This window comes from Orcinus orca, chromosome 8, assembly GCF_937001465.1.
Source record: "Orcinus orca chromosome 8, mOrcOrc1.1, whole genome shotgun sequence".
Classification (NCBI taxonomy): Eukaryota; Metazoa; Chordata; class Mammalia; order Artiodactyla; family Delphinidae; genus Orcinus; species Orcinus orca.
Window position 1 is genome coordinate 60256563 of NC_064566.1, and position 27414 is coordinate 60283976.

General features: G+C 39.4%; 1 protein-coding gene across 3 annotated transcripts in view; it reads right to left on the minus strand.

The window, feature by feature from the left end:
- Positions 1 to 26092, minus strand: part of CCDC90B (coiled-coil domain containing 90B) — a 52681-nt gene extending 26589 nt beyond the window's left edge. The window contains exon 1 of one of the 3 annotated variants that reach the window (XM_049713918.1): positions 25447 to 26092. In XM_049713918.1, the coding sequence (XP_049569875.1) occupies positions 25447 to 25546 (100 nt within the window). In that variant the 5' untranslated portion in view covers positions 25547 to 26092. The remainder of the gene's footprint in view (positions 1 to 25446) is intronic. The other 2 variants (XM_033431825.2, XM_004271838.4) reach the window with 2 other exon arrangements.
- Between the last annotated feature and the right edge of the window lie 1322 nt (positions 26093 to 27414).

Genomic DNA, 27414 nt, shown 5'->3' on the forward strand with positions numbered 1-27414 from the left:
GTTCAGTCTCAGATCATTGTGGGCTGTATTTACATTTCTGATTTATAGAGATTTGCAAGACAAAGATGTTGCTTTTAATTCCACAAAGAACGGGTCTGTCACCTAAATGATATTAAAAGATTAATTTGCCCAACTATGTTTTCTTTAATTTCCTTTTTTATATCAGTGAGAAGATTTCCAACTAAACTGCAATTCGGGAGTTCTGTGTTCTAGGATTTCAGGGCTTAATTTATCATGCCTTCAAAAGCTTGCATAAGGCATTCAACAAAGGCCCTCTTTCTCAGTTTTACTTTATACTGTGTGGGCTCAGGTAATGCTACTGGTTTCATATGCCCTGCCTTATAATACCAAGCAGGGGAAGCATTCACCAGTAAAACATGTCTATTCCACGATATAATTAAGCAAAAGAGATGTAACCATCTTATATAAAGCCCACTTAAAATGGGTACATTTTTATAAATTTTCATCTCAATTCTATCAACTTTTATTCTTTTAACTTTAGTTTCCATGAGGACTCAATCGACAAGTGTAGGTCTTACAAGGAGTCCTAGAAGCCTTTCTTTTTATCCTGACCATTATATCTATTTTTGTATAAAACGCTCTGGGATCCCCAGTGGGGAGTTGAGCCAAGGGTTTCAAGCCCTTTTCTCAATCTTTTAACTTTATTGGCCTGTTGCCCCAAGTAACTGTTGGTCAGGTATCTGAGTGTAATTTTCTTCCAGCCTTTTAAATATATAAATACATAAATACAAACAAATAAATAAAACACTGAGGTAAACAGAGTGGACTTGTCTGGGGCCCTGTAATGTTGGGGACAGCAAGGGATCCCTTTGGCCCATCCAACCTCAGGTAGTGCTGTATCAAACCTTTGATTTAATCCCATTAATTTCCATTTTATTTACTCCATTTAAAAATAACCATCTAAAGATTTCTTTATTAATTTGGGACACTTCCCTTTAAAATTTCCACCTGGTTGGGAAAAAGTCTCTAGAATTTCCCTTCAGTTTTTTTTCCCCCTGTTAATCAACCTAGTTAACATGAATTATTCTAATGTTTTTAGTAGCATCTGTAAGACCCACTGAGGGGAAGTGGAGACCACAAACAAGGCTTCCCAAACCATTTGTATTTTTGGTTTGTTTTAAACTAAGGGAGTTTTTAGGTTAACCACTGCCAACTAAAAACTTGCATTTGCCATCTGCCTCTCTAAGGATTAAGTCACTAGCCACTGCAGTCACTGACCTTCAACACACCCTGAAAGGAGTTCAGGGCGGAGATCAGGAATGAGGCACTCTGTGCTCTGGGAAAAATTGACAGAACAGGCCTTCAGATAGTTAGATAGTTTCAGGAGAAGGTTTTATGAGCCCAAATTCTTGTATCTTTTCATATTTAGAAAAGCACTAAAATCATCAAGGGAGACATCTGCTTCTCATGACCAGCAGTAACCTTCTGCAAAAATGTGTGCCGGACTGCACATATCCCCCCCCCCCCCCCCCCCGCTTCACTAAAATCATATATATACTGACCTTTCCCTCTCCCTCTTTGGAGCAGTTCCTCAGAGCTATCTGAGAGGCTGTCTCCTGGGCTATAGTCCTCATTATGCCCCAAATAAAACTTAATTCACAGCTCTCATGTTGTGCATGTTTTTTTCAGTCAACACCATTATGTGTATTTCCCACCTTTTGTTTTCCCCCCCATAGGTACCAATAAAACAGCTGTTTATAATGAGCTCTCTAAAAATTTACCAATTGAAGTTTCTCCAATTTGAAGGATCCATCATCTAGTCATTAATGAGATGTACCTTAATAGTGACTCAAACCAGTAAGATGCAAGAGGCTTCCCCGTAAGAGAGTGCAAAAGATGGAGCCTAAACAAGATCCAGAAAGTTTACTCCCCAAAACAGTTAAGAAAGTACAAGACTTCATTGTACAGGTTGACTCAACAAAGGTTAAGATGGCAAAAAGCCCCTGAGAGGTGGTACAGTCACACAAAAGACTGCTCAGAATCCCAGGCTATTCGATAGGTTGCCAAATGTATACCATATGTGCACCTTTTGGATGGCAGAGACCAAGTTCTCAAAACACACACACACACACACACACACACACACACACACACACACACACACACACACACACACACGAAGATCAGGGAGTACATTTACATTTAAAAGACAAAGGAAGAGAAATGCAAGTTCCCCCTAGAAGGGCTTTTGTTTAAGGTCAGAATTCTGAAAAGACATTTTTATCAGGCTGGCTTTTTCTAACTTAACTGTGTACACAAAAAAAGAGCTCCATCTTGGGAGAGAGTGGCCAAGATGGTGGAGTAGAAAGACCCTGAGCTCATCTCTTCACACAAGCATAGCAAAATCACAACTATCTGCAGAGCAACCATTGATGAAAAAGACTGGAACCTACCAGAAAAGATCTTCTACAACTAAAGTCATAAAGAAGGAACCACAACAAGATGGAGAGGAGGGATGAACACATGATATAATCAAATCCCATCTCCACAAACTGGAGAATAATTGTGTTGCAGAGGTAATCTCACAGGAGTGAGATTTCTGAGCCCCACGTCAGGCTCTCCAGCCCAGCGGTCTGACACCTGTAAGATGAGCCCCCAGAGCGTTTGACTTTGAAGGCTAATGGGGCTTAACTGCAGGAGCCCCGCAGAACTTGGGGGAATAAGAGACTTCACTCTTAAAGGTCCACACAAAAATCTCACGCACTCCAGGACCCAGGGCAAAGCAGTCACTTGATAGGCGTGTGGGCCAGACCTGCCTGCTGGTCTTGGAGAGTCTCCTGGAGAGGCGGTGAGGCAGATGGCTGTGGCTCACCCTGGGGACATAGACACAGGTGGCAGAAACTGGGGAACATTCAGCTGTGTGAGCACTGCTGCTGCTGGCAGCTGCTATCTTGGCTCATTAGCCAAGACCTAGTACCACCCAACAGCCTGCAGGCACCAGGGCTGGGAAGCCTCAGGACAAACAACTAACTGGGCAGGGACACGGCTCCACCCATAAGCACTGAAGCTGCCTAAAGACTAAAAAGCCCACAGCCATCTCTGGACACACCCCTAGACAATGCCCAGCCAACAGGAGGGCCAACTCCCAGCCCCAACCACTAGTGGGCAGGCACCGGTCCCTCCTGCCAAGAAGCCTGCACAGGCCCTTAGACCAGCCTCACACACCAGGAGGCAGACACTAGAAGCAACAAACCTATGATCCTGCAGTGGAGGCCAGACCCTACCCTGGGGCCAGCTGGGTCCTGGCCCTACCCACTAGCAGGCCAATGCAAACTTTGGAACACCCTGGACCCCAGATCCAACAGTGTCAGGAGCTGGCCCCACACCAACAATCTGAAATGAACTCTGGGATCCCTGGGCCCTGCAGCCAGACTCCAGAACCAGCTCTGCCTGACAGTAGCCTGGCACTAACACCAGGATCTGGCTTCACTTGCCAGTGGGTGGGCAACAGCTCAGGAGACTTTGGGACCCTGACTCCACCTACCAGTGAGTGAGCACTAGCCTTGGGACCCCTTAGGATTCCACGACCATCCATGTCATGACCAGGCCCCACTAAATAGCAGCTAGCAGCATCCACACAAGGCAGGCTGTGGCAACCAACTAGATTAGGGGCCAACCAAACCAACCAGACTGCCCACACAGCCCTCTTAGGGGGAACCCCTAGAGCATACAGCTTGGGTGACAAGAGAGGAGTGCACCGCTGCGATGCACAGGATGCCGCCTACAGAGGGCCATTTCCAAGGTAACTAACCTGCCACATACATAAAAATACAAATAGCAAATCAGACAAAATGAGATAGCAGAGGAATACATGCCTGATGAAGGAACAAGATAAAACCACAGAAGAAGTAACTGATGTGGAAATAGGCAATCTACGCAAGAAAGAGTTCAGGGTAATGATTGTAAAGATAAGATTGTAAAGAACTCAGGAGGAGAATGGATAAACAGAGCGAGAAGTTAGAAGTTTTTAATGAAGAGGTAGAAAATACAAAGGACAACCAAGCAGAGATGAAGAATACAATAACTGAAATGAAAATTACACTAGAATGAATTAATAGTAGACTAAATGATTCAGAAGAACAGATCAGTGAGCTAGAAGACAGTGTAAATCACTATAGCTGAACAGAAAAAAGAATGAAAAGAAATGAGGACCGTTTAAGAGACCTCTGGAAAACATCAGCACAATAATATTGCATTATAGGGGTCCCAGAAGGAGAAGACAGAGAGGGCCTGAGAAAATATTTGAAGAGACAGTAGCTGAAAACCTCCCTAACCTGGGAAAGGAAACAGTCATCCAAGTCCAGGAAGTGCGGAGATTCCCATAGAGGATTAACCCAAAGAAGAACACACCAAGACATATTGTAATCATAATGACAAAGTTAAAAATAAAGAGAGAATACTAAAAGCAGCAAGGGAAAATCAACAAAAAACATACAAAGGAACTCCCATAAGGCTATCAGCTGATTTTTCAGCAGACCTCTGCAGGCCGGAAGGGAGTGGCACAATACATTTAAAGTGATGAAAGGGGAAAACTTACAACCAAGAAAACTCTACCCAGCAAGGCTCTCATTCAGACTCGATGGAGAAATCAAAAGCTTTACAGACAAGCAAAAGCTGAAAGAATTGAGTACCACCAAACCAGCTTTACAACAAATGATAAAGGAATTTCTCTAGATGATAAAGACCACCTAGAAGCTAGAAGCAAGAAAACAACTAGAAACAAAATTACAAAATGAAAAAGCTCACCAGTAAAGGCAAACATACAGTAAAGGTAGGAGATCACCCACACACAAAGCCAGTAGGGAGTTTAAAAGACAAAAGTGGTAAAATCATGTTTATCCACAACAAGCAGTTAAGGGATACACAAAACAATTAAATGTAAAATATGATATCAAAAACAGTAATTGTGGGGACTTCCCTGGCAGTCTAGCAGTTAAGACTCTGAGCTCCCAATGCAGGGGGCATGGGGTCGATCCCTGGTCAGGGAACTAAGATCCTGCATGCCGTGCAGTGTGGCCAAAAAAAACCAAAAGCAAAACCAAAACAAACGAAAAATCTCCCAGTAATTGTGAGGGGAAGACAGTACAAATGAAGGGTATTTAAAATGCATTTGAAATTAAGAGAGCAGCAACTTAAAACAATCATCTATATACATAGACTGCTATACAAAACCCTCATGGTATCTGCCAACCAAAAACTTACAATGGATCTACACACAAGAAAGAAAAAGGGGACTTCCCTAGTGGCGCAGTGGTTAAAAATCTGCCGGCCAATGTAGGGGACACAGGTTCCAGCCCTGGTCCGGGAAGATCCCACATGCTGTGGAGCAACTAAACCCGTGTGCCACAACTACTGAGCCTGCATTCTAGAGCCCACAAGCCACAACTACTGAAGCCCATGCGCCTAGAGCCTGTGCTCCGCAACAAGACAAGCCACCGCAATGAGAAGCCCACACACCAAGACAAAGAGCAGCCCGCACTAGCCACAACTAGAGAAAGGCCACACACAGCAACGAAGACCCAGTGCAGCCAAAAATAAATAAATAAATATATTTTTTTAAAAAAGAAAAGAAAAAGGAATCCAAACACAACACTAAATATAGTCATCAAATCACAAGAGAAGTGAACAAAAGAAGGGGGAAATAAAAGACTTACAAAAATCCAGAACAGTTAACAAAATGGCAATAAGAACATATATATAGTTAATTACCTTAAATGTAAATGGACTAAATGCTCCAACCAAAAGACACAGACTGGCTGAATGGATACAAAAACAAGACCCGCGTATGCTAACTACAAGAGACTCACTTTAGATCTAGAGAAACATACAGACTGAAAGTGATGGAAAAGGTATTCCATGCAAATGGTAATCAAAAGAAAGCCGGAGTAGCAATACTTATATCAGACAAAATAGACTTTAAAAATAATGACTGTCACAAGAGACAAAGAAAGACACTACAAAATGATCAAAGGATCAATCCAAGAGGAAGATATAACAACTGAAAGTATATATACACCCAACATAGGAGCACCTCAAAATATAAACAAATATTAACAGACAAAAGAGAAACTGACAGTAACACAATAATAACAGGGGGACTTTAACTTACATGTTACATCAATGGACAGATCATACAGACAGAAATACAGGCCTTAAATAACACATTGGATGAAATGGGCTTAATTGATATTTATTGAGCATTTCACCTGAAAGAAGTAGAATAAACATCCTTTTCTCATGCACATGGACCATTCTCCAGGATAGATCACATTCTAGGCCACAAAACAAGCCTCGATAAATTTAAAAAATTGAAATCATATCAAGCATTTTTTTCCGACCACAACACTATGAGACTAGAAATCAACTACAAGAAAAAAACTGCAAAACACACAAACACGTCAAGGCTAAACAATACGCTACTAAACAACCAATGAGTCACTGAAGAAATCAAAGAGGAAATTAAAAAATACCCGAAAAAAGGAAAATGACAACATGATGATCCAAAACCTATGGATGCAGCAAAAGCAATTCTAAGCGATACAAGTTTACCTCAGGAAACAAAAATCTCAAATAACCTTATGTCGAAAGCAACTAGAGAAAGAATAAACAAAACTCAAAGTTAGTAGGAGGAAAGAAATCATAAAGATCAGAGGAGAAATAAATGAAATAGAGATGAAGAAAATAATAGAAAAGATCAATGAACCAGGTTCTTTGAAAATATAAGCAATATTGATAAACCTTTAGCCAGACTCATCAAGAAAAAAAAGGAGAGGGCCCAAATCAATAAAATCAGAAATGAATTAGAAAAAGTTACAACCAACACCACAGAGATACGAAGGACCATAAGAGACTACTACAGGGAACTATATGCCAATAAAGTGGACAACCTGAAAGAAATGGACAAATTCTTAGAAAGGTGCACACTCCCAAGACAAAACCAGGAATAGAAAATATGAGCAGACCAAGTACCAGTACTGAAAATACTTAATTAAAAAACTCCCGAGCTTCCCTGGTGGCGCAGTGGTTGAGAGTCCGCCTGCCGATGCAGGGAACACAGGTTCATGCCCCGGTCCGGGAAGATCCCACATGCTGCAGAACGGCTGGGCCCGTGAGCCATGGCCACTGAGCCTGCATGTCCGGAGCCTGTGCTCCGCAACGGGCGAGGCCACAGCAGTGAGAAGCCCGCGTACTGCAAAAAAAAACCAAAAACAAACTCCCAACAAACAAAAGTCCAGGACCAGATGGCTTTACAGGTGAAATCTACCAAACATTTGGAGAAGAGTTAACACCTACCCTTCTGAAACTATTTCAAAAAATTGCAGAGGAAGGAACACTTCTGACCTCCTTTTATGAGGCCACCATCACCCTGAAACCAAAATCAGACAAAGCTATCACAAAGACAAAAACCACATTCACAGAAAGATAAACAAGATGAAAAGGCAGAAGGCTATGTATCAGATGAAGGAACAAGATAAAACCTCAGAAAAACAACTAAATGAAGTGGAGATAGGCAACCTTCCAGAAAAATAATTCAGAATAATGATAGTGAAGATGATCCAGGACCTCGGAAAAAGAATGGAGGCAAAGATCGAGAAGATGCAAGAAATGCTTAACAAAGACCTAGAAGAATTTAAGAACAGAGACGAACAATACAATAACCAAAATGAAAAATACACTAGAAGGAATCAATAGCAGAATAACTGAGGCAGAAGAACAGATAAGTGACCTGGAAGACAGAATGGTGGAATTCACTGCTGCAGAAAAGAATAAAGAAAAGAGAATGAAAAGAAATGAAGACAGTCTAAGAGACCTCTGGGACATTAAACGCAACAACATTCACAATATAGGAGTCTCAGAAGGAGAAGAGAGAAAGGACCCGAGAAAATATCTGAAGAGATTATAGTCGAAAACTTCCTAACGTGGGAAAGGAAATAGCCACCCAAGTGCAGGAAGCACAGAGAGTCCCAGGAAGGAGAAACCCAAGGAGAAACACGCCAAAACACACAGTAATCAAATTGGCAAAAATTAAAGACAAGGAAAAATTATTGAAAGCAGCAAGGGAAAAACGACAAATAACATACAAGGGAACTCCCATAAGGTTAACAGCTGATTTCTCAGCAGAAACTCTACAAGCCAGAAGGGAGTTGCATGATATACTTAAAGTGATGAAAGGGAAAAACCTACAACCAAGATTACTGTACCCAGCAAGGATCTCATTTCGATGGAGAAATCAAAAGCTTTATAGACAAGCAAAAGCTAAGAGAATTCAGCACCACCAACCAGCTCTACAAAAAATACTAAAGGAACTTCTCTAAGTGGGAAACACAAGAGAAGAAAAGGACCTACAAAAACAAACCCAAAACAATAAAGAAAATGGTCATAGGAACATACATATCGATAATTACCTTAAACGTGAATGGATTAAATGCTCCAACCAAAAGAAACAGGCTTGCTTAATGGACACAAAAACAAGACCCATATATATACTGTCTACAGGAGACCCACTTCAGACCTAGAGACATATACAGACTGAAAGTGAGGGGATGGAAAAAGATATTCCATGCAAATGGAAATCAAAAGAAAGCTGGAGTAGCAATACTCATATCAGATAAAATAGACTTTAAAATAAAGAACGTTACAAGAGACAAGGAAGGACACGACATAATGATCAAGGGATCAATCCAAGAAGAAGATATAACAATTATAAATATATATGCACCCACATAGGAGCACCTCAATACATAAGGCAACTGCTAACAGCTATAAAAGAGGAAATCGACAGTGACACAATAATAGCGGGGGACTTTAACACCTCACTTACACAAATGGACAGATCATCCAAACAGAAAATTAATAAAGAAACACAAGCTTTAAATGACACAATAGACCAAATAGATTTAATTGATATTTATACGACATTCCATCCAAAAACAGCAGATTACACTTTCTTCTCAAGTGTGCATGGAACATTCTCCAGGATAGATCACACCTTGGGTCATAAATCAAGCCTCAGTAAATTTAAGAAAATTGAAATCATATCAATCATCTTTTCTGACCACAACTCTATGAGATTAGAAATCAATTACAGGGAAAAAAACGTAAAAAACACAAACACATGGAGGCTAAACAATACGTTACTAAATAACCAAGCGATCACTGGAGAAATAAAGAGGAAATCAAAAAATACCTAGAGACAAATGACAATGAAAACACGACGATCCAAAACTTATGGAATGCAGCAAAAGCAATTCTAACAGGGAAGTTTATAGCTATACAAGCCTACCTCAAGAAACAAGAAAAATCTCAAGTAAACAATCTAAACTTACACCTAATGGAACTACAGAAAGAAAAAACAAAGCCCAAAGTTAGCAGAAGGAAAGAAATCATAAAGATCAGAGCAGAAAGAAATGAAATAAAAACAAAGAAAACAATAGCAAAGAGTAATAAAACTAAAAGCTGGTTCTTTGAGAAGATAAACAAAATTGATAAGCCACTGGCCAGACTCATCAAGAAAAAGAGGGAGAGGACTCAAATCAATAAAATTAGAAATGAAAAAGAAGTTACAACAGACACTGCAGAAATACAAAGCATCCTGAGACTACTACAAGAAACTCTATGCCAATAAAATGGACAACCTGGAAGAAATGGACAAATTCTCAGAAAGGTATAACCTCCTAAGACTGAACCAGGAAGAAATAGAAAATATGAACAGACCAATCACAAGTAATGAAATTGAAACTGTGATTAAAAATCTTCCAACAAACAAAAGTCAGGACCAGATGGCTTCACAGGTGAATTCTATCAAAAATTTAGAGAAGAGCTAACACCCATCCTTCTCAAACTTTTCCAAAAAATTGCAGAGGAAGGAACACTCCCAAACTCATCCTATGAGGCCACCATCACCCTGATACCAAAACCAGACAAAGATACTATATAAAAAAAGAAAATTACAGACCGATATCATTGATGAATATAGATGCAAAAATCCTCAACAAAATACTAGCAAACAGAATCCAACAACACATTAAAAGGATCATACACCATGATCAAGTGGGATTTATCCCAGGGATGCAAGGATTCTTCAATATACACAAATCAATCAATGTAATACACCATAATAACAAATTGAAGAATAAAAACCATATGATCATCTCAAGAGATGCAGAAAAAGCTTTTGACAAAATTCAACACCGATTTATGATAAAAACTCTCCAGAAAGTGGGCATAGAGGGAAGCTACCTCAACATAATAAAGGCTATATACGATAAACCCATAGCAAACATCATTCTCAATGGTGAAAAACTGAAAGCATTTCCTTTAAGATCAGGAACAATACAAGGATGTCCACTCTCACCACTATTATTCAACATAGTTTTGGAATTCCTAGCCACGGCAATCAAAAGAAAAGAAATAAAAGGAATACAAATTGGAAAAGAAGAAGTAAAATTATCACTGTTTTTAGATGACATGATACTATACATAGAGAATCCTAAAGATGTCACCAGAAAACTACTAGAGCTAATCAATGAATTTGGTAAAGGTGCAGGATACAAAATTAATGCACAGAAATCTCTTGCATTCCTATACACTAATGATGAAAAATCTGGAAGAGAAATTAAGGAAACACTCCCATTTACCATTGCAACAAAAAGAATAAAATAACTAGGAATAAACCTACCTAGGGAGACAAAAGACCTGTATGCAGAAAACTATAAGACATTGATGAAAGAAATTAAAGATGATACCAACAGATGGAGAGATATACCATGTTCTTGGATTGGAAGAATCAATACTGTGAAAATGACTATACTACCCAAAGCAATCTACAGATTCAATGCAATCCCTATCAATTTACCAATGGCATTTTTTACGGAACTAGAACAAAAAATCTTAAAATTTGTATGGAGAGTCAAAAGACCCTGAATAGCCAAAGTAGTCTTGAGGGAAAAAAACAGAGCTGGAGGAATTAGACTCCCTGACTTCAGACTATACTACAAAGCTACAGTAATCAAGACAATATGGTACTGGCACAAGAACAGAAATATAGATCAATGGAACAGGATAGAAAGCCCAGAGATAAGCCCATGCACCTATGGTCAACTAATCTATGTCAAAGGAGGCAAGGATATACAATGGAGAAAAGACAGCCTCTTCAATAAGTGGTGCTGGGAAAACTGGACAGCTACATGTAAAGGAAAGAAATTAAAACACTCCCTGACACCATACACAAAAATAAACTCAAAATGGATTAGAGACCTAAATGCAAGACTGGACCGTATAAAACTCTTAAAGGTAAACATAGGAAGAACACTCTTTGACATAAATCACAGCAAGATATTTTTTGATCCACCTCCTACAGTAATGGAAATAAAAAGAAAAATAAACAAATGGAACCTAATGAAACTTCAAAGGTTTTGCACAGCAAAGGAAACCATAAACAAGACGAAAAAACAACCCTCAAAATGGGAGAAAATATTTGCAAACGAATCAACGGACAAAGGATTAATCTCCAAAATATATAAACAGCTCATGCAGCTCAATATTAAAGAAACAAACAACCCGATCCAAAAATGGGCAGAAGACCTAAATAGACATTTCTCCAAAGACATACTGATGGCCAAGAAGCACATGAAAAGCTGCTCAACATCACTAATTATTAGAGAAATGCAAATCAAAACTACAATGAGGTATCACCTCACACCAGTTAGAATGGGCATCATCAGAAAATCTACAAGCAACAAATGCTGGAGAGGGTGCGGAGAAAAGGGAACCCTCTTGCACTGTTGGTGGGAATGTAAATTGATACAGGCACTATGGAAAACAGTATGGAGGTTCCTTAAAAAACTAAAAATAGAATTACCATATGACCCAGCAATCCCACTACTGGGCATACACCCAGAGAAAACCATAATTCAAAAAGACACACGCACCCCAATGTTCACTGCAGCACTATTTACAATCGCCAGGTCATGGAAGCAACCTAAATGCCCACTGACAGACGAATGGATAAAGAAGATGTGGTACATATATACAATGGAATATTACTCAGCCATAAAAAGGAACGAAATTGGGTCATTTGTAGACACGTGGATGGATTTAGAGACTGTCATACAGATACAGAGTGAAGTAAGTCAGAAAGAGAAAAACAAATGTCACATATTAACGCATATATGTGGAACCTAGAAAAATGGTACAGATAAACTGGTCTGCAGGACAGAAACAGAAACAGATGTAGAAAACAAACATGATACTATACATAGAAAATCCTAAAGACGCCAAAAGGAAACTATTAGAGCTCATCAATGAATTTGGTAAAGTTGCAGGATACAATATTAATATACAGAAATCTGTTGTAATTCTACACAATACAACGAAAATCAGAAAGAGAAATTTAAGGAAACAATCCCATTTACCATCACATCCAAAAGAATAAAATACCTAGGAATAAACCTGAGGAAGCAAGAAGACCTGTATGCTGAAAATTATAAGACACTGATTAAAGAAACTGAGGACGACACAATAGCCAAAACAATCTTGAGAAAAAAACAGAGCTGGAGGAATCATGCTCCCTGACTTCAGACTGTACTACAGAGCTATAACAATCAAAATAGTATGGTACCAGCACAAAAACAAACACATCGATCAATGAAACAGGATACAAAGCCCAGAAATAAACCCATGCACTTATGATCAATTAATCTATGACAAAGAAGGCAAGAATATACAATGGAGAAGGGACAGTCTCTTCAATAAGTGGTGCTGGGAAAACTGGACAGCTACACGTAAAAGAATTAAATTAGAACATTCTCTTACACCATACACAAGAATAAACTCAAAATGGATTAAAGACCTAAATATGAGACCAGATACTATAAAACTCCTAGAGGAAAACATAGAACACTCTTTGACATAAATCACAGCGATATCTTTACGGATCTGTCTCCTAGAGTAATAGAAATAAAAACAAAAATAAACAAATGAGACCTAATTAAACGTAAAAGCTTTTGCACAGCAAAGGCAACCATAAACAAAAACAAAAAGACAAACTATGGAATGGGAGAAAATATTTGCGAAGGATGCAACTGACAAGGGATTAATTTCCAAAATATACAGTTTATACAGCTAAATATCAAAAAATAATACAATCAAAATTTGGGCACAAGACCTAAATAAATTCTTGGCTTGACAGCTTTCTATCTTTTAGTAATTTATAGATGGTGCCTCAATGTTTTCTCAATTGCATTTTTTTCAAGAAGAAATCTGATGTCAGTCTTATCTTTGTTGCTCTGTATTTAGTATGCCTATTTCATTTTTTTTCCTGGATGTTTTTGTTATTTTTTGATCTTTGCTTTTTAAACAAATTTTATAATGATGTGCCTTGGTTGTTTTCTTCATGTTCCTTGTACTTGAGTGTTTGTTGAGCTTCGTCATTTTATAGTTTCTCTCAAATTTGAAAACTTTCACCCATCATTTCTTCAAAATTTTTTTGCTACCTTCAATTTTTGGGCCTCAAGTTACACATATATTAGGCCAACTGAAGATGTCTCCGAGCTCACTGGAACCTTTTTTCTACCTCCTCCTCCCACATTCTTTTACACTTTGGATAGGTTTTTATTGCTATATTTTCAAATTTTCCAATCTTCTCTTCTGCAAGACTAATTATTTTTTCTGAGCTCAGCAGAATTTTATTTACTTTTTAAAAATTTATTCATAGGAAAGGAACATTATTTTGTGACAACATCAAGACGACCAAACTCAGGAACAACCAGATGGAAGAGACACATAGGACAAGTTATATTGAAAGGCAAATTTGTTGGGAATTCTATCTAATGCAGTTTTCATATAAAACCTTCTAGTTTTGATATCTAGAAACTCAACTTAGAAGATAGGAAAGGTAAATCTATCAAGTTTTTAAACATGTTTATGTCTGATAATTCTTACATCTGTCAGTTCTAGCTTGGTTTCAAATTATTGATTTTTTCTCTTCATTATAGGTTGTGTGTTCCTGATTTTTTCATGCTTGGTGATTTTTGATTGGATGCTAAATAATAAGTTTGTTATTTTGTTTGGTGGTGGATATATTTATAAGTATTCTTGAGCTTCATTCTGGAATGCACTGAAATTACTCAGAAACGGTTTGATTTTTTTAGGTCTGGATTTTAATATACATTATTCAGGCCCAGAGTAGTGGTCAGTCTAGGGTTATTTATCCCCAACTAATGAGGTAAAACCCTTAAATGTATCCTACCCAATGTCCCATGAATCATGAGTTTTTTCCCATCTGGCTGATGGAAACAGACATTGTTCCTGGTCCTGTAGGTGTGTGGGCTACTGTTCTCCTTAAATACATGTAACTATACATATATGTGCGTGTGTACATACATGGTATATACATATATATGTATATATATATATATATATATATATATATATATGGTGGTTCTTTCTCTAGTCTCAGGCAGTCTTCTCATATGTACACACTGTTCACTACTCCATTAAGTACTCTAAGTGGATCCTTTGCTAATCTCTGAAGTTCTCTCTCTGTGCACATTCTCCTCTATGGTATCTGTTCTGTGAACTCAAGTCATTTTAGTCTCCCATACTGTCAGTTCCACCTCTTCAACTCTAAGAATGTGCCAGGTATAATAACCAATCATCTTACTTGGCCTGGAACTGAGGGATGGATAGTCCAGGGCAAATCAGACTATATTTGTCACCCTATCACTAGGTTTTCTCTGAGTTCCCCCTCCCTGAACCACAGCCAGAAACTAAAGGTAACAAGCGAGGGTAATAATAGTTTCCTTAGAAGATAAATATGGTGCCTGATAATCCGTCTTAGAAGGAAGCCAAAAACTAGGTAGCCTTCCTTATACAGATACTTCTTCAGCACTCTTCACAGTACCCAACTCTTAACAAGGATATTTATGCTTCATACCTTTAAAATTAATCAATAAAAATCACTTCATGAGTTGTAAAATAGTTGGATTTGCGATTTTAGCAATAGGTTGGGGATTTCTGTAAATTCATGGGGTCTCAAACAAGATTTATTCTAAATGAGTAACACTGGAAATGGAGATGATAAGGGAAATGTAAACCTGCTGCATAAAAAAAAAAAAAGTTCATGTAACGTATATCCTGGTTGGACTTCCTAAAGAGAAGCAGAGTAAAACAACCAGGCTAGTTTTTATACCGTGTCCCAAAAGAAGAAATACAAGTCAGATTCTGCTAAAAACAAACAAACAAATGAAACATTCAGGAAGATTAAAAAAAAATCTGGTGTCTGGAGAATGGCAAGTTCTATAATACTGCTACAAAGGTAGGAGAGTAGATACAGGGAATAGGGAGAATGGACTAGAAAGATAGACTGGCCCAGACTGTGAAGATCATGGCTTGCAATGCAATGGTATTTAAAGTTTATCCTGTAGGCCAGTGGTTCTCAACCCTATCTGTATATCAGACTCAACCGTAAGGATTTTGAAGAATAAATATACCTAAACATAACTGTTAGAGTTATTTGTGTAGTAGTTCTGAGGTACAGTCCAAGCCTATAATGCTTTAAAATCTTAACAGGTAGCCCTGATGCACAGTCAGATTTCTAAGTCAAAGCAGCCACTATAGGCCAAAGTTCTATGAAAACAATAACGATAATAAATATATTCTTCAACATTTGTACTCTGTACCTTTTTTGGCTCTTCAAAGAATCCAAGTTGAGAAAAAATGTAAAACTGAAGCAAACTATAGAGTCCACACATAGCTGCTGCTCTTCATCCCTCACCTCCCTCACTCTGACAGTGGTCTGCTTTCTTTCCTGAGTAGGAGAACTGCAGAGGCAGCTGGTAATACTTTGTGTAGGCATGTGATTTTTATGTAAATCACATGCAAAGAAACTAAGAATCATTTCTCAGACGGCCCAAGTGAAGAATATTTGTCTCAGGGGAGAGATCAAGATGGCAAAATAGAAGGGCGTGGAGCTCACCTCCTCCCACAAATACATCAAAAATCCATCTACATGTGGAACAATTCTCACAGAAGCCCCACTGTTAATGCATGTGTGAAGGGAGAGGCGATACCCCACCATAGCAGCCTGATTATCAGCATGCTCACAGCTGGTATGGCTCTGACTCTATTAGCTCTGGGAACGTGCAAGTGCCAGTGGCTTGCCCATACCCAGAGGTGGGGCTGAAACCTGAGCAATATCTCCAAGGATGTGAGAGTTTGGCAGATTTATGATGCTGGTGCCTTTGTAAGCTCAGCGCCTGTGGGTCATCCGAGCTGTTTACTGGTGTTCCCATGGCTGGGGCAGGTCTGGCATTAGCATGCACACAGAGGTGGGGCTGGGGTCTGGGCTAATTCTGTGGCTCCCACAGCAGTACTGGTGCCTGTGTGATTGCAATGGAAATGCACTAGGGACCTGTGCTGGTGGCTTTGTGAGCATAGCACCTGAGGGACATTTGGGCTGATTGCTGCATTCCAACAGCTGAGGTGGGGCCAAGCGCAGTGCCAACAACAGTGTACTCTGTGAGCACACAGGGGTGACAGGCAACATGACAGAGTGACAACAACATTGTACTCTGTGAGCACACACGGATGACAGGCAACATGACAGAGTGCACTTCCTGGTGGACAGCTCCTGCGGAGGCATATTCAGTGGCTCCTTTACCAGAAGAAGTGCTCCAGTCCTGCCTACCTTACACCACAGCTCAGACATGGATCTAGGGGCTTCTACTCCAACAACTGGGGAGCAAACAAACCCTGCCCCTGACAGGGCTGTGACAACCAGACCAAAGGTGAGACGATGCTCAACATCCAGTGCAGGCTCTGGTTACCACAACACCAATCACACCCCCCTATCAAGAGGATAACGACCAGAACACACTGAGGGGATATGTGGCAGGCATCCATACTAAAAAGTGTCCTCACAGCAAAAATATTAGACTCATGGAAGCTATGCAGGGACACACCAACATAAAAACAGCCCTTCAAGACCACAGTAGATAACTGTTTCTCCTAAATTCAGTCAGAGAAATATAAGTAAAATTAAGCAGCAGAAGAACCACCCCAAATTAGAGGATCAAGAGAACTAGCTTGAAAGAAGAAACAATGAGTTCAAAAAGGAGGTAATAAAAATACTTAAGGAATTAAGAATAGCTATTGATAGAAATACAGATCATTTTAACAAGGAACTAGAAACTATAAAGGGGAGCCAATTAAACTAGAAAACTCATTTGCTGAGATGAAAACCAAACTAAAGGCAATAAACAGGAAATTAATAATGAGAATAAAGAAGTGATCTGGAAGACAGAGTAATGGAAATCACCCAATCAGAACAGCAGACAGAAAGACAAATGAAAAAAAAAAAGATGAAAGCAACATAAAAGACCTATGGGATAATATAAAGTGTGCCAATCTATGCGTAATAGGGATCCCAGAAGGAGAAGAAACAGAAAAGGGGATTGAAAATGTATTTGAAAAAATTATGGTTGAAAACTTCCCAAGCCTAAAGAAGGAAACAGATATCCAGGTACAGGAAACAAGAGGGTCCCAAACAAGATAAACCAAAACAGACCTACACCAAGATATTTTATAGTTAAAATGGCAAAAGTTAAAAAGAGAGGATTCTAAAGGCAGCAAGAGAAAAATAAAGAATTAGTTACAAGGGAACCCCCATAAGGCTATCAGCTGATTTCTCTATAGAAACGTTACAGGCCTGGAGTGGCAAGATATATTCAAAGTAAGGGAAAACCCTGCAACCTAGGATACTCTACCCAGCAATATTACCATTTAGAATAGAAGGAGAGATAAAAAGTTTCTCAGACAAGCAAAAACTAAAAGAATACAGTAATACTAGACTTATCCTAAAAGAAATATTGAAAAGTGTTCTCTAAATAGAGAAGCAAGAATCTATAGGAAAGAGAAAATCACAATAGAAAGTAAATCACTTAAATAAACCACTACAGAGATTAAGAAAAAAATTTTATGAAACTGATTATAACTACAATGCACAGAAAAGGATAAACATGAAAATGTAAAATAGGACATCAAAATCACAAAATGTGGGCAAAGGGAGTACGAAAATGTTGATCTTTTAGACTGCATTTGAGCTTATATAACTACCAGTCTAAAGCAAGTAGACATAGTAATGGGTTAACATATTTGGAAACCAGGTAACCACAAATCAAAAACATACAATAAATTCACAGACACCAAAAAGAAAGGTACTCAAGCATAATACAAAAGAAAACCATCAAGCCACAAAAAGAAATACAAAAAGCAAAAGAAACAAAGAAGAAATACAAAATGAACTGGAAAACAAGGTTTAAAATCGCAATAAATACATATTTATTTATTCAATAATTACCTTAAATGTCAATGAACTAAATGCTCCAACCACGAGTGGTAGACTGGGTAATAAAAGAAGAACCTACATTATGCTGCCTACAAGAAACCCACTTTAGGGCAAAGACACACACAGACTGAAAGTGAGGGGAAAAAGACACTTCATACAAATGGAAATGAAAAGACAGCAGGGGTAGCAATACTCATATCAGACAATATAGACTGTAAAACAAAGCTCATAAAGGAAAATAAAGAAGGACACTGTATAATGATAAAAGGATCAATACAAGAAAAGGATATTACACTCGTTAACATATACACACCCAATATAGGAGCACCTAAATACATAAAACAAATACTAACAGTCATAAAGGGAGAAACTGATGGAAATACAATAATAGTGGGAGACTTTAACAGTGCACTGACATCAATGGACAGATCATCCAGACAGAAGATCAGTGAGGCAACAGAGATCCTAAAGGACACAATAGAACAATTAGACTTAACTGATATCTTTAGGACATTACATCAAAAAAACCCCCAGAATACACATTCTTTTCAAGCACACATGGAATATACTCTAGGACAGACAATATACTAGGACATGAAACAAACCTCCAAAAATTTAAGAGGATAGAAATTATTTCAAGCATCTTTTTTTTTTTTGCGGTACGTGGGCCTCTCACTGTTGTGGCCTCTCCTGTTGCGGAGCACAGGCTCCGGACGCGCAGGCTCAGCGGCCATGGCTCACGGGCCTAGCTGCTCCGCGGCATGTGGGATCTTCCTGGACCGGGACACGAACCCGCGTCCCCTGCATCAGCAGGCGGACTCTCAACCACTGCGCCACCAGGGAAGCCCCAAGCATCTTTTTTGACTACAATGGCAAGAAATTAGAAATCAACCACAGAAAAAGAAACACTACATGGTGGGTAAACAATGTGCTACTAAAAAACCAATGGGTCAATGACAAAATCAAAGAGGAAATTTTAAAATACCTTGAGACAAATGACAATGAAAACACAACCATAAAAAATCTATAGATACAGCAAAAGCAGTTCTAACACGGAAGTTAATAGCGATACAGGCCTTCCTCAAAAAAAAAACAAGAAAAATCTCAAATAATCTAACCTACCAGCTAAAAGTATTAGAAAAAGAACAAAACTTGAAGTCAGCAGAGAAAGCAAATAATAAAGATTAAAGAGAAAATAAGGAGTTCCCTGGTGGTGCAGTGGTTAGGACTTGGCACTTTCACTGCCTTGGCCTGGGTTCAATCCCTGGTCGGAGAACTAAGATCCCACAAGTCACAGCATGGCCAAAATAAATAAGTAAACAAAATAAAGAATTAATTTTAAAAAAAGGGATTCCCTGTTGATCCAGTGGTTAGGACTCTGTGCTTTCACTACCGAGGGCCTGGGTTTGATCCCCGGTTGGGGAGCTAAGATCCCACAAGCCATGTGGCATGGTGCAAAAAAAAAAAAAAAAAAAAAAGAGGGAGAAAGAGAGAGAAAATAAACAGATTAAAAGAAAGTAGGGGGCTTCCCTCGTGGCGCAGTGGTTGAGAGTCCGCCTGCCGATGCAGGGGACACGGGTTCGTGCCCTGGTCCGGGAAGGTCCCACATGCCGCGGAGCGGCTGGGCCCATGAGCCATGGCCGCTGAGCCTGCGCGTCTGGAGCCTGTGCTCCGCAACAGGAGAGGCCACAACGGTGAGAGGCCCGTGTACTGCAAAAAACAAACAAACAAATAAAAGAAAGTAGGAAAAAAAATCAATAAAACCAAGAGCTGGGGAATTCCCTGATGGTCCAATGGTTAGGGCTCCGCGCTTCCACTGCAGAGGGCAAGGGTTCAATCCCTGGTCGGGGAACTAAGATCTTGCAAGCTGCGTGGTGTGGCCAAAACAAAACAAAAAGAATAATCTTAAAAACAAACAAACAAAAAACCAAGAGCTGGTTTTTTGAAAGGATAAACAATATCTATAAATCTGGCCAGGCTCACCAAGAAGAAAAGGGAGAGGACCCAGATAAACAAAATAAGAAATGAAAGAGGAGAAATAACAACTGAAACTGCAGAAATACAAAAAACTGTAAGAGAATACTATGAATAATTATATGCCAATAAATTCGTCAACCTAGAAGAAAAGGACAAGTTTCTAGAAACATAGAGCCCACCAAAACTGAATCAAGAAGAGAGAATACGAACAAACCAATTGCTAGAAGTGAATTAGAATGTATAATTTAAAAACTCCCTGCAAACAAAAGTCCTGGACTGGGATGGCTTCACTGGAGAATTCTACCAAACGTACAAAGAAGAACTTATACTGATCCTTCTCAAACTCTTCCAAAAGATTGAAGAGGAGGGAACACTTCCAAAGTCATCCTCTGAAGCCACCATCACCCTGATACCAAAACGACACAAAGACACTACCAAAAAAGAAAATTATAGGCCAAGTATCTTTGACGAATATAGATGAAAAAATTCTCAACAAAATAACAGCAAACCGAATCCAACAACACATAAAAAGGATCATACACCATGATCAAGTTGGATTCATCCCAGGATCATAAAGATGGTTCAACATATGCATATTAATCAATGTGATAAACCACACCAACAAAAGAAAATACAAAAAAAACCACATGATTGTCTCAACAGATGCAGAAAATGCACTTGATAAAATTCAACATCCATTCATGATAAAAACTCTTGCCACAGTGGCTATAAAGGGAACATATCTCAACATAATAAAAGCTATTTATGACAATCCCACAACCGACATAACTCAATGGTGAAAAGCTAAAAGCCTTCCCGATAAAATCTGGAATAAGACAAGGATGCCCACTCTCACCACTTCTATTCAACATAGTATTAGAAGTCCCAGCCACAGCAATCAGACAAGAAAAAGAAAAGGTATCTAAATTAGAAGAGATAAAGTTGTCATTATGTGCAAATGACATGACACTATATACATAAAACCCTAAAGACTCCACACAATAACTACCAGAACTGATAAACGAATTCAGCAAGGTAGCAGGATACAAGATTAATGTACAGAAATTGGTTGCACTTCTTTACACTAACAATGAAATATCAGAAAGGGAAAGTAAGACAACAATCCCTTTTAAAACTGCATCAAAACAAAACAAAACAAAACAAAAACTTAGGAATAAACCTGACCAAGGAGGTGAAACACTTATATGCTGAGAACTATAAAACACTGATAAAGGAAACTGAAGGTGATTCAAAGAAATGGAAAGATATCCCATGCTCTTGGATCGGAAGAATTAATATTGTTAAAATGGCCATACTACCCAAAGCAATGTACAGATTTAATGCGATCCCTATCAAATTACCCATGACATTTTTCAAAGAACTAGAACAAACAATCCTAAAATTTATATGGAACCACAAAAAAAACACACCCACAACTGCCAAAGTAATCCTGAGGGAAAAGAACAAAGCTGGAGGCATAACCCTCCAAGACTTCAGACAATACTATAAAGCTTACAGTAATCCTAACAGCATGGTATTGCACAAAAAGAGACATATGGATCAATGGAACAGAACAGAGAGCCCAGAAATAAACCCACACACCTATGATGAATTAATCTTTGACAACTGAAGCAAGAATACACAACAGAGAAAAGACAGTCTCTTTAGCAAGTGGTGCTGGGAAAGCTGGACAGCTGCAGGTAATCAATGAAGTTAGGGCACTCCCAGGACTTCCCTGGTGGTCCAATGGTTAAGACTCTGTGCTTCCACTGCAGGGGGCATGGGTTCCATCCCTGGTTGGGGAACTAAGGACCCCACATGTCGTGTGGCGCAACCAAAAAAAAAACCCCCCAAAACAAAAAAACCCCACTCCCTCACATCATACACAAAAATAAACTCAAAATGGCTTAAAGACTTAAATGTAAGACGTGACACAATAAAACTCCTAGAAGAGAACATAGACAAAACATTCTCTGCCATAAATCATATCAATGTTTTCTTTGGTCAGTCTCCCAAGTAAAAGCAAAAATAAACAAGTGGGACCTAATTAAACTTAAAAGCTTCTGCACAGCAAAGGAAACCATAAACAAAACGAAGACCACCCTTAGAACTGGAGAAAATATTTGCAAATGAAGTGACTGACAAGGGATTAATCTCCAAAATATACAAACAGCTCATGCAGCTCAATATCAAAAAAACAAACAATCCAATCAAAAAATGGGTGGAAGATCTAAATAGACATTTCTCCAAAGAAGACATACAGATGGCCAAAAGCACATGAAAAGATGCTCAACATCACTAATTATTAGAGAAATGCAAATCAAAACTACAATGAGGTATCACCTCACACCAGTCAGAATGGCCATCATGAAAAAATCTACACACAATAAATGCTGGAGAGGGTGTGGAGAGAAGGGAACCTTCCTACACTGTTGGTGGGAATATCAATTGGTACAGCCACTGTGGAGAACAGTATGAAGGTTCCTTAAAAAAATAAAAACAAGGCTTCCCAGGTGGCACAGTGGTTGAGAGTCTGCCTGCCGATGCAGGGGACACGGGATCGTGCCCCGGTCTGGGAAGATCCCACATGCCGTGGAGCGGCTGGGCCCGTGAGCCATGGCCGCTGAGCCTGCGCATCCGGAGCCTGTGCTCCGCAACGGGAGAGGCCACAATAGTGAGAGGCCCGTGTACTGCAAAAAAAAACAAAAACAAAAACAAAAACAAATAAAATAAAATAAAATAAAAACAGAGCTGCCACATCATCCATCAATCCTACTCCTGAGCATATATCCAGAGAAAGCCATAATTTGAAAAGATACATGCACCCCAATGTTCACTGTGGCACTATTTACAATAGCCAGGACATGGAAGCAACATAAATGTCCACTGATGGATGAATGGATAAAGAAGATGTGGTACAACGGAATATTATTCAGCCATAAAAAAGAACGAAATAATGCTGTTTACAGCAACATGGATGGACCTAGAGACTATCATACTAAATAAAGTCAGAGAGAGAATGACAAATATCATATGATATCACTTACATGTGGCATCTAATATAATACAAATGAACTTATTTACAAAACAGAAACAGGCTCACAGACATAGAAAACAAACTTATGGTTACCAAAGGGGAAAGGGTGGGAGGAGGGATAAATTAGCGGTTTGGGTTTAGCAAACTAAACCCAAACCAGATACAAACTACTACAAACCAGATACAAACTACTATATATATCAATAAAATAGATTAAAAAAACAAGGTCCTACTATATAGCACAGGGAACTATATTTAATATCTTGTAATAAAGTATAATGGATATACTCAATATCTTGTAATAACCTATAATGGAAGATAATGTAAAAAAAGAATATATATATGTATAACTGAATCACTCTCCTATACATTTGGAACTAACACAACATTGTAAATCAACTATATTTCAATAAAAACTTTTTAAAAAGACAAAAATAAAGTATGGAAAAGAATCTGAAAAATATATATATGTGTGTGTGTATATATATATATATATATATATATAAAACTGAGTCACTCTGCTGAAACTAACACAACATTGTAAATCAACTATACTTAAAGAATTTAAAAAATTTACTGCTAACTTCAGAGGTGCAACACTTCAGTGATGTGGGTGATCATTAATATATATTTTTACATGCTGGTCTGTAGACGTATGCTTTGCTAGATGCATGAGAATTATCAGGATTAATATATTAAATAATAAACTAACACAGAGATCTATGGGCTCCACCTCTCCAGACTGACTCAGTAGTTCTGCGGGAGGGCCAAAAAACCTGTGTTTTTTTAAAGCACCCCCAGTGTTTTTGATGTTCTGCTAAGTTTGGGAAGTTGTAATGAACTAGGAATCCAGCACTATTGGTCACAAAACTTAGACAAACCTTCCTGTGCCTTCCTTTATCTTTAAATAGGGAATGGGACTAGATGATAGTTAACTAAGACCCTTCCCTTGGTCAGAGGTCAAGGTTTTCAAATTCCTTGATTACTGACATTATGAGGCAAGCTTAAACTACTTGTACCCAGTAAACATTCAATAAATATTTGTTTAATGAAGAGGGACACAAATCATATTAGCTCTAAAACTTTACAAAGGATTGAGGCTGCGGCGATTTTCCAGGGTTCAAAAAAATGCTACGTCCATTTTGTAAAGCCCATCATGATGTGCGTGTATACTAAACACCTAAATATGTAAAAATACCTTGCCAAGGACCCTGGGAACTAAACAGCGGTCTTATAGATGGGGGATCTACAACTGCAGTCTTGCTTGGGTGAGTAAAACGAAACAATGAGCAAAACAGCACAAAGTAGTGGTACTGGGCGACTCAGTTCACCCGGCACTGAAGATTTAAGGTGAATAGACAATGGTTATTACGAAGTGCCTACTCTGCGGACAACCTTAAAGAGTTTTAAAATTAGGGGAAAAAAGATTCTGGAAACGTCTCTCAAAGTCAGACGTCCAGGACACACTGCTAACAGCTGCGCCTCCCAGTCAACCCTTGTAGTTACGGCATTCCCGTTTTCTTTTCCTTCTTTTTTTTTTTGAAAGGCTACTAGGTGATTACAGAGTACTGAAAATCAGCGAAAATAAAGCGGACCTGACCTGAAATGTACTCTGTAGTTTACCAGAGACCTGGGTTCGAGGACTGCACCTAAGCAACACAGTCTAAGTCTGAACAGGCCGCGAAAAATATACGGCCTCTCCGAACACAGATTACCTTACGGTTTCTCCCGACACACCTACGAGAGGGCGGGGATTATCAGCCCCATTTGATAATAATAAGGAGAAGGGTTCAGAAAGACGCCTGGCGGGGCTCTAGTGGCGGAGCCAGGCGGGAAGCCAGGCCTTCAGAGGCAAGCCCATCTAAGAGGAAGGCGGTCCTCTTCTCCGTCCTCGACCCTCCCGCCTCAATCCCTCGGGGCGAGGCCCGGAAGCAGGGTCGCCAGGACCCGGAGCGGGCTGGAAGGCGTGGCACCCTCGCCTCACGCTCGCCCAAGCATGCACGAACCACGGGCACCGTCTTTCTACAGAGCACGCAGGCATCGGTGATGCGGTGCCTTTTCTCACCTCTCCTCAGGGCCGGGGAAAAACGCCCGCGGGGAGTTGAAACCCGGCAGGCCCCGCTGCCTTCAGAACGCAGTAGACGCCCTAACCAGCGACCCCACATGTCTTCGGCTTTCCAGGGCGAAGGGCTGGATAAATCGCGCTCAGGCTTTTGGGTAAGGTAGTTCTGGTACCGCGAGGATGCTGGGAAGTGTAGTTTTCGGCCTGTCACACGAACGTCTCTCGGCGCAGGCTCACACCAATGTCCCGCAAAGCTGGGCCTCTTCACAGAGAGACCCACAGTTCCATAGCATGGTTCAGAGCGGCTCCGCTTTTCCCACCGCCCCTCCCTAACCCGTGCACGCTGTTACCGCCCTAAGAAAGCGGAATCTTGTTTGAGAACCTTCCGGCTCCCGTTTCCAGGCAATGAGATGTACAGCTCAACAGCCAACTCCCACCGAAGAACCAGTGCCCATTTTCAGTTTGGCTCAGTGGGAGACACAGTCACGTCTAGCCCCACGGCAACCTGGGAAGTGCAGTCCTCGGCCGCTGAGCATCTCGGGGGATCGCGCAGAGACCTTCTGGGAAGTGTAGTCCCGCGGGCCCCTCATTCTTGCTCCTTCATATACTGCTGCTTCGCCCTCTCGTGCACAGGAGGACGAAATGTATTTGGTTTAGTCGCTTTCTTCAGGGAAGCTGAATTCCTTCGTTTCTACGGTAGACAAGATTTTAAATCTTTATCCCTCTCAGACCTCAGTACTCCAGACTTTTCCCCACATGGTAAAATGTTGAAAATAACAACACACAGTAGTTGTGGGGTTCAAATGTGCCAATATATTCTGTGTAAATTCTAAAATGGTAAACAATTGTTAGGTTTTAGTGGCTTAATTATTCTTACAAGGATGTAAAACAGTGACCACTGGGTTGGCCAATCTATGAGTTTGCTTTTAAAGCTTTGTGAGCGTCAGCTTCTTGACAAGCACTATTCTAAGCACTGAGGCACATTAAAAGAACGTTGATTCCTGCCAGGGCTTTAACAGAAAAATAAATAGAGAGGAAATATAAATGCCTTAAAAAAAAAAAAGCTTAATCTCACCAGTTAAAAAAAAAGTAAAACCTAAATATAGACCATTCTTACCTGTTAAAGATTTTCTGAAAAATAATGATCAATTCTACCAAATAAGCCATCAGATAGGGTCACTCAAGCTGCTGGCAGGAATTTATGTTAGTATAACATATTTGGAAAACAATTTTAATAATATACATAAAACTCGAAAAATTGAATATATACATATATATCCCCAATGTGACTATAATTCTGTTAAACGATATGAGTAAAGTCAACAGGCATTGTTAATAAAAACAGCTGCAGCTGCTCACAGCCTGGGAGATACAGATCAGTAAGTGGGAACACAAATTACCTTAAATTCAGTAATGATTATGAAAAAAAGTGTACCTCTTTTATACCTCTTGTTATTTATATTACTGTAAAATTCTCTCCCCAACACAAACAAACAGTGTTCATGATGGGCCAATCATATTCTTTGGAATTGAATATGGAATTGGCAATTGGATTCAGGGATTCTTAATCATCTTCTGAAGTTCGCTGGCACTACAGCAAGTGAATTTGGGAGCTGGCACAGTCACAATTTTGCCAGAGAAGTACAGAAAGGCAGAAGCAGAGATAGCAGATGGAGTGAGAGTCCAGGTGGTATTCAGCTAATAGATTTAGCCACTTCCTGAGACCTTCCTAAGGCTCCTGTGTTTCCAAATTCTCCATTGTTGCTATCATTTGTATGCTGAAAGTCTTAATTGATAAAAATATTTTCCCATAAATGTGTTAATATTTTCTCGTGTGTTGAGAGGAATAAAGGAGCTGATGCATATAAAATACTCAGCTCGGTACATGGCACATATGAACACCTAACAAGCAGTGGCTATTTTTATTACTAATGCCTGTTGACTTTGCTCAATGTTCAGAAGTAATTCTCC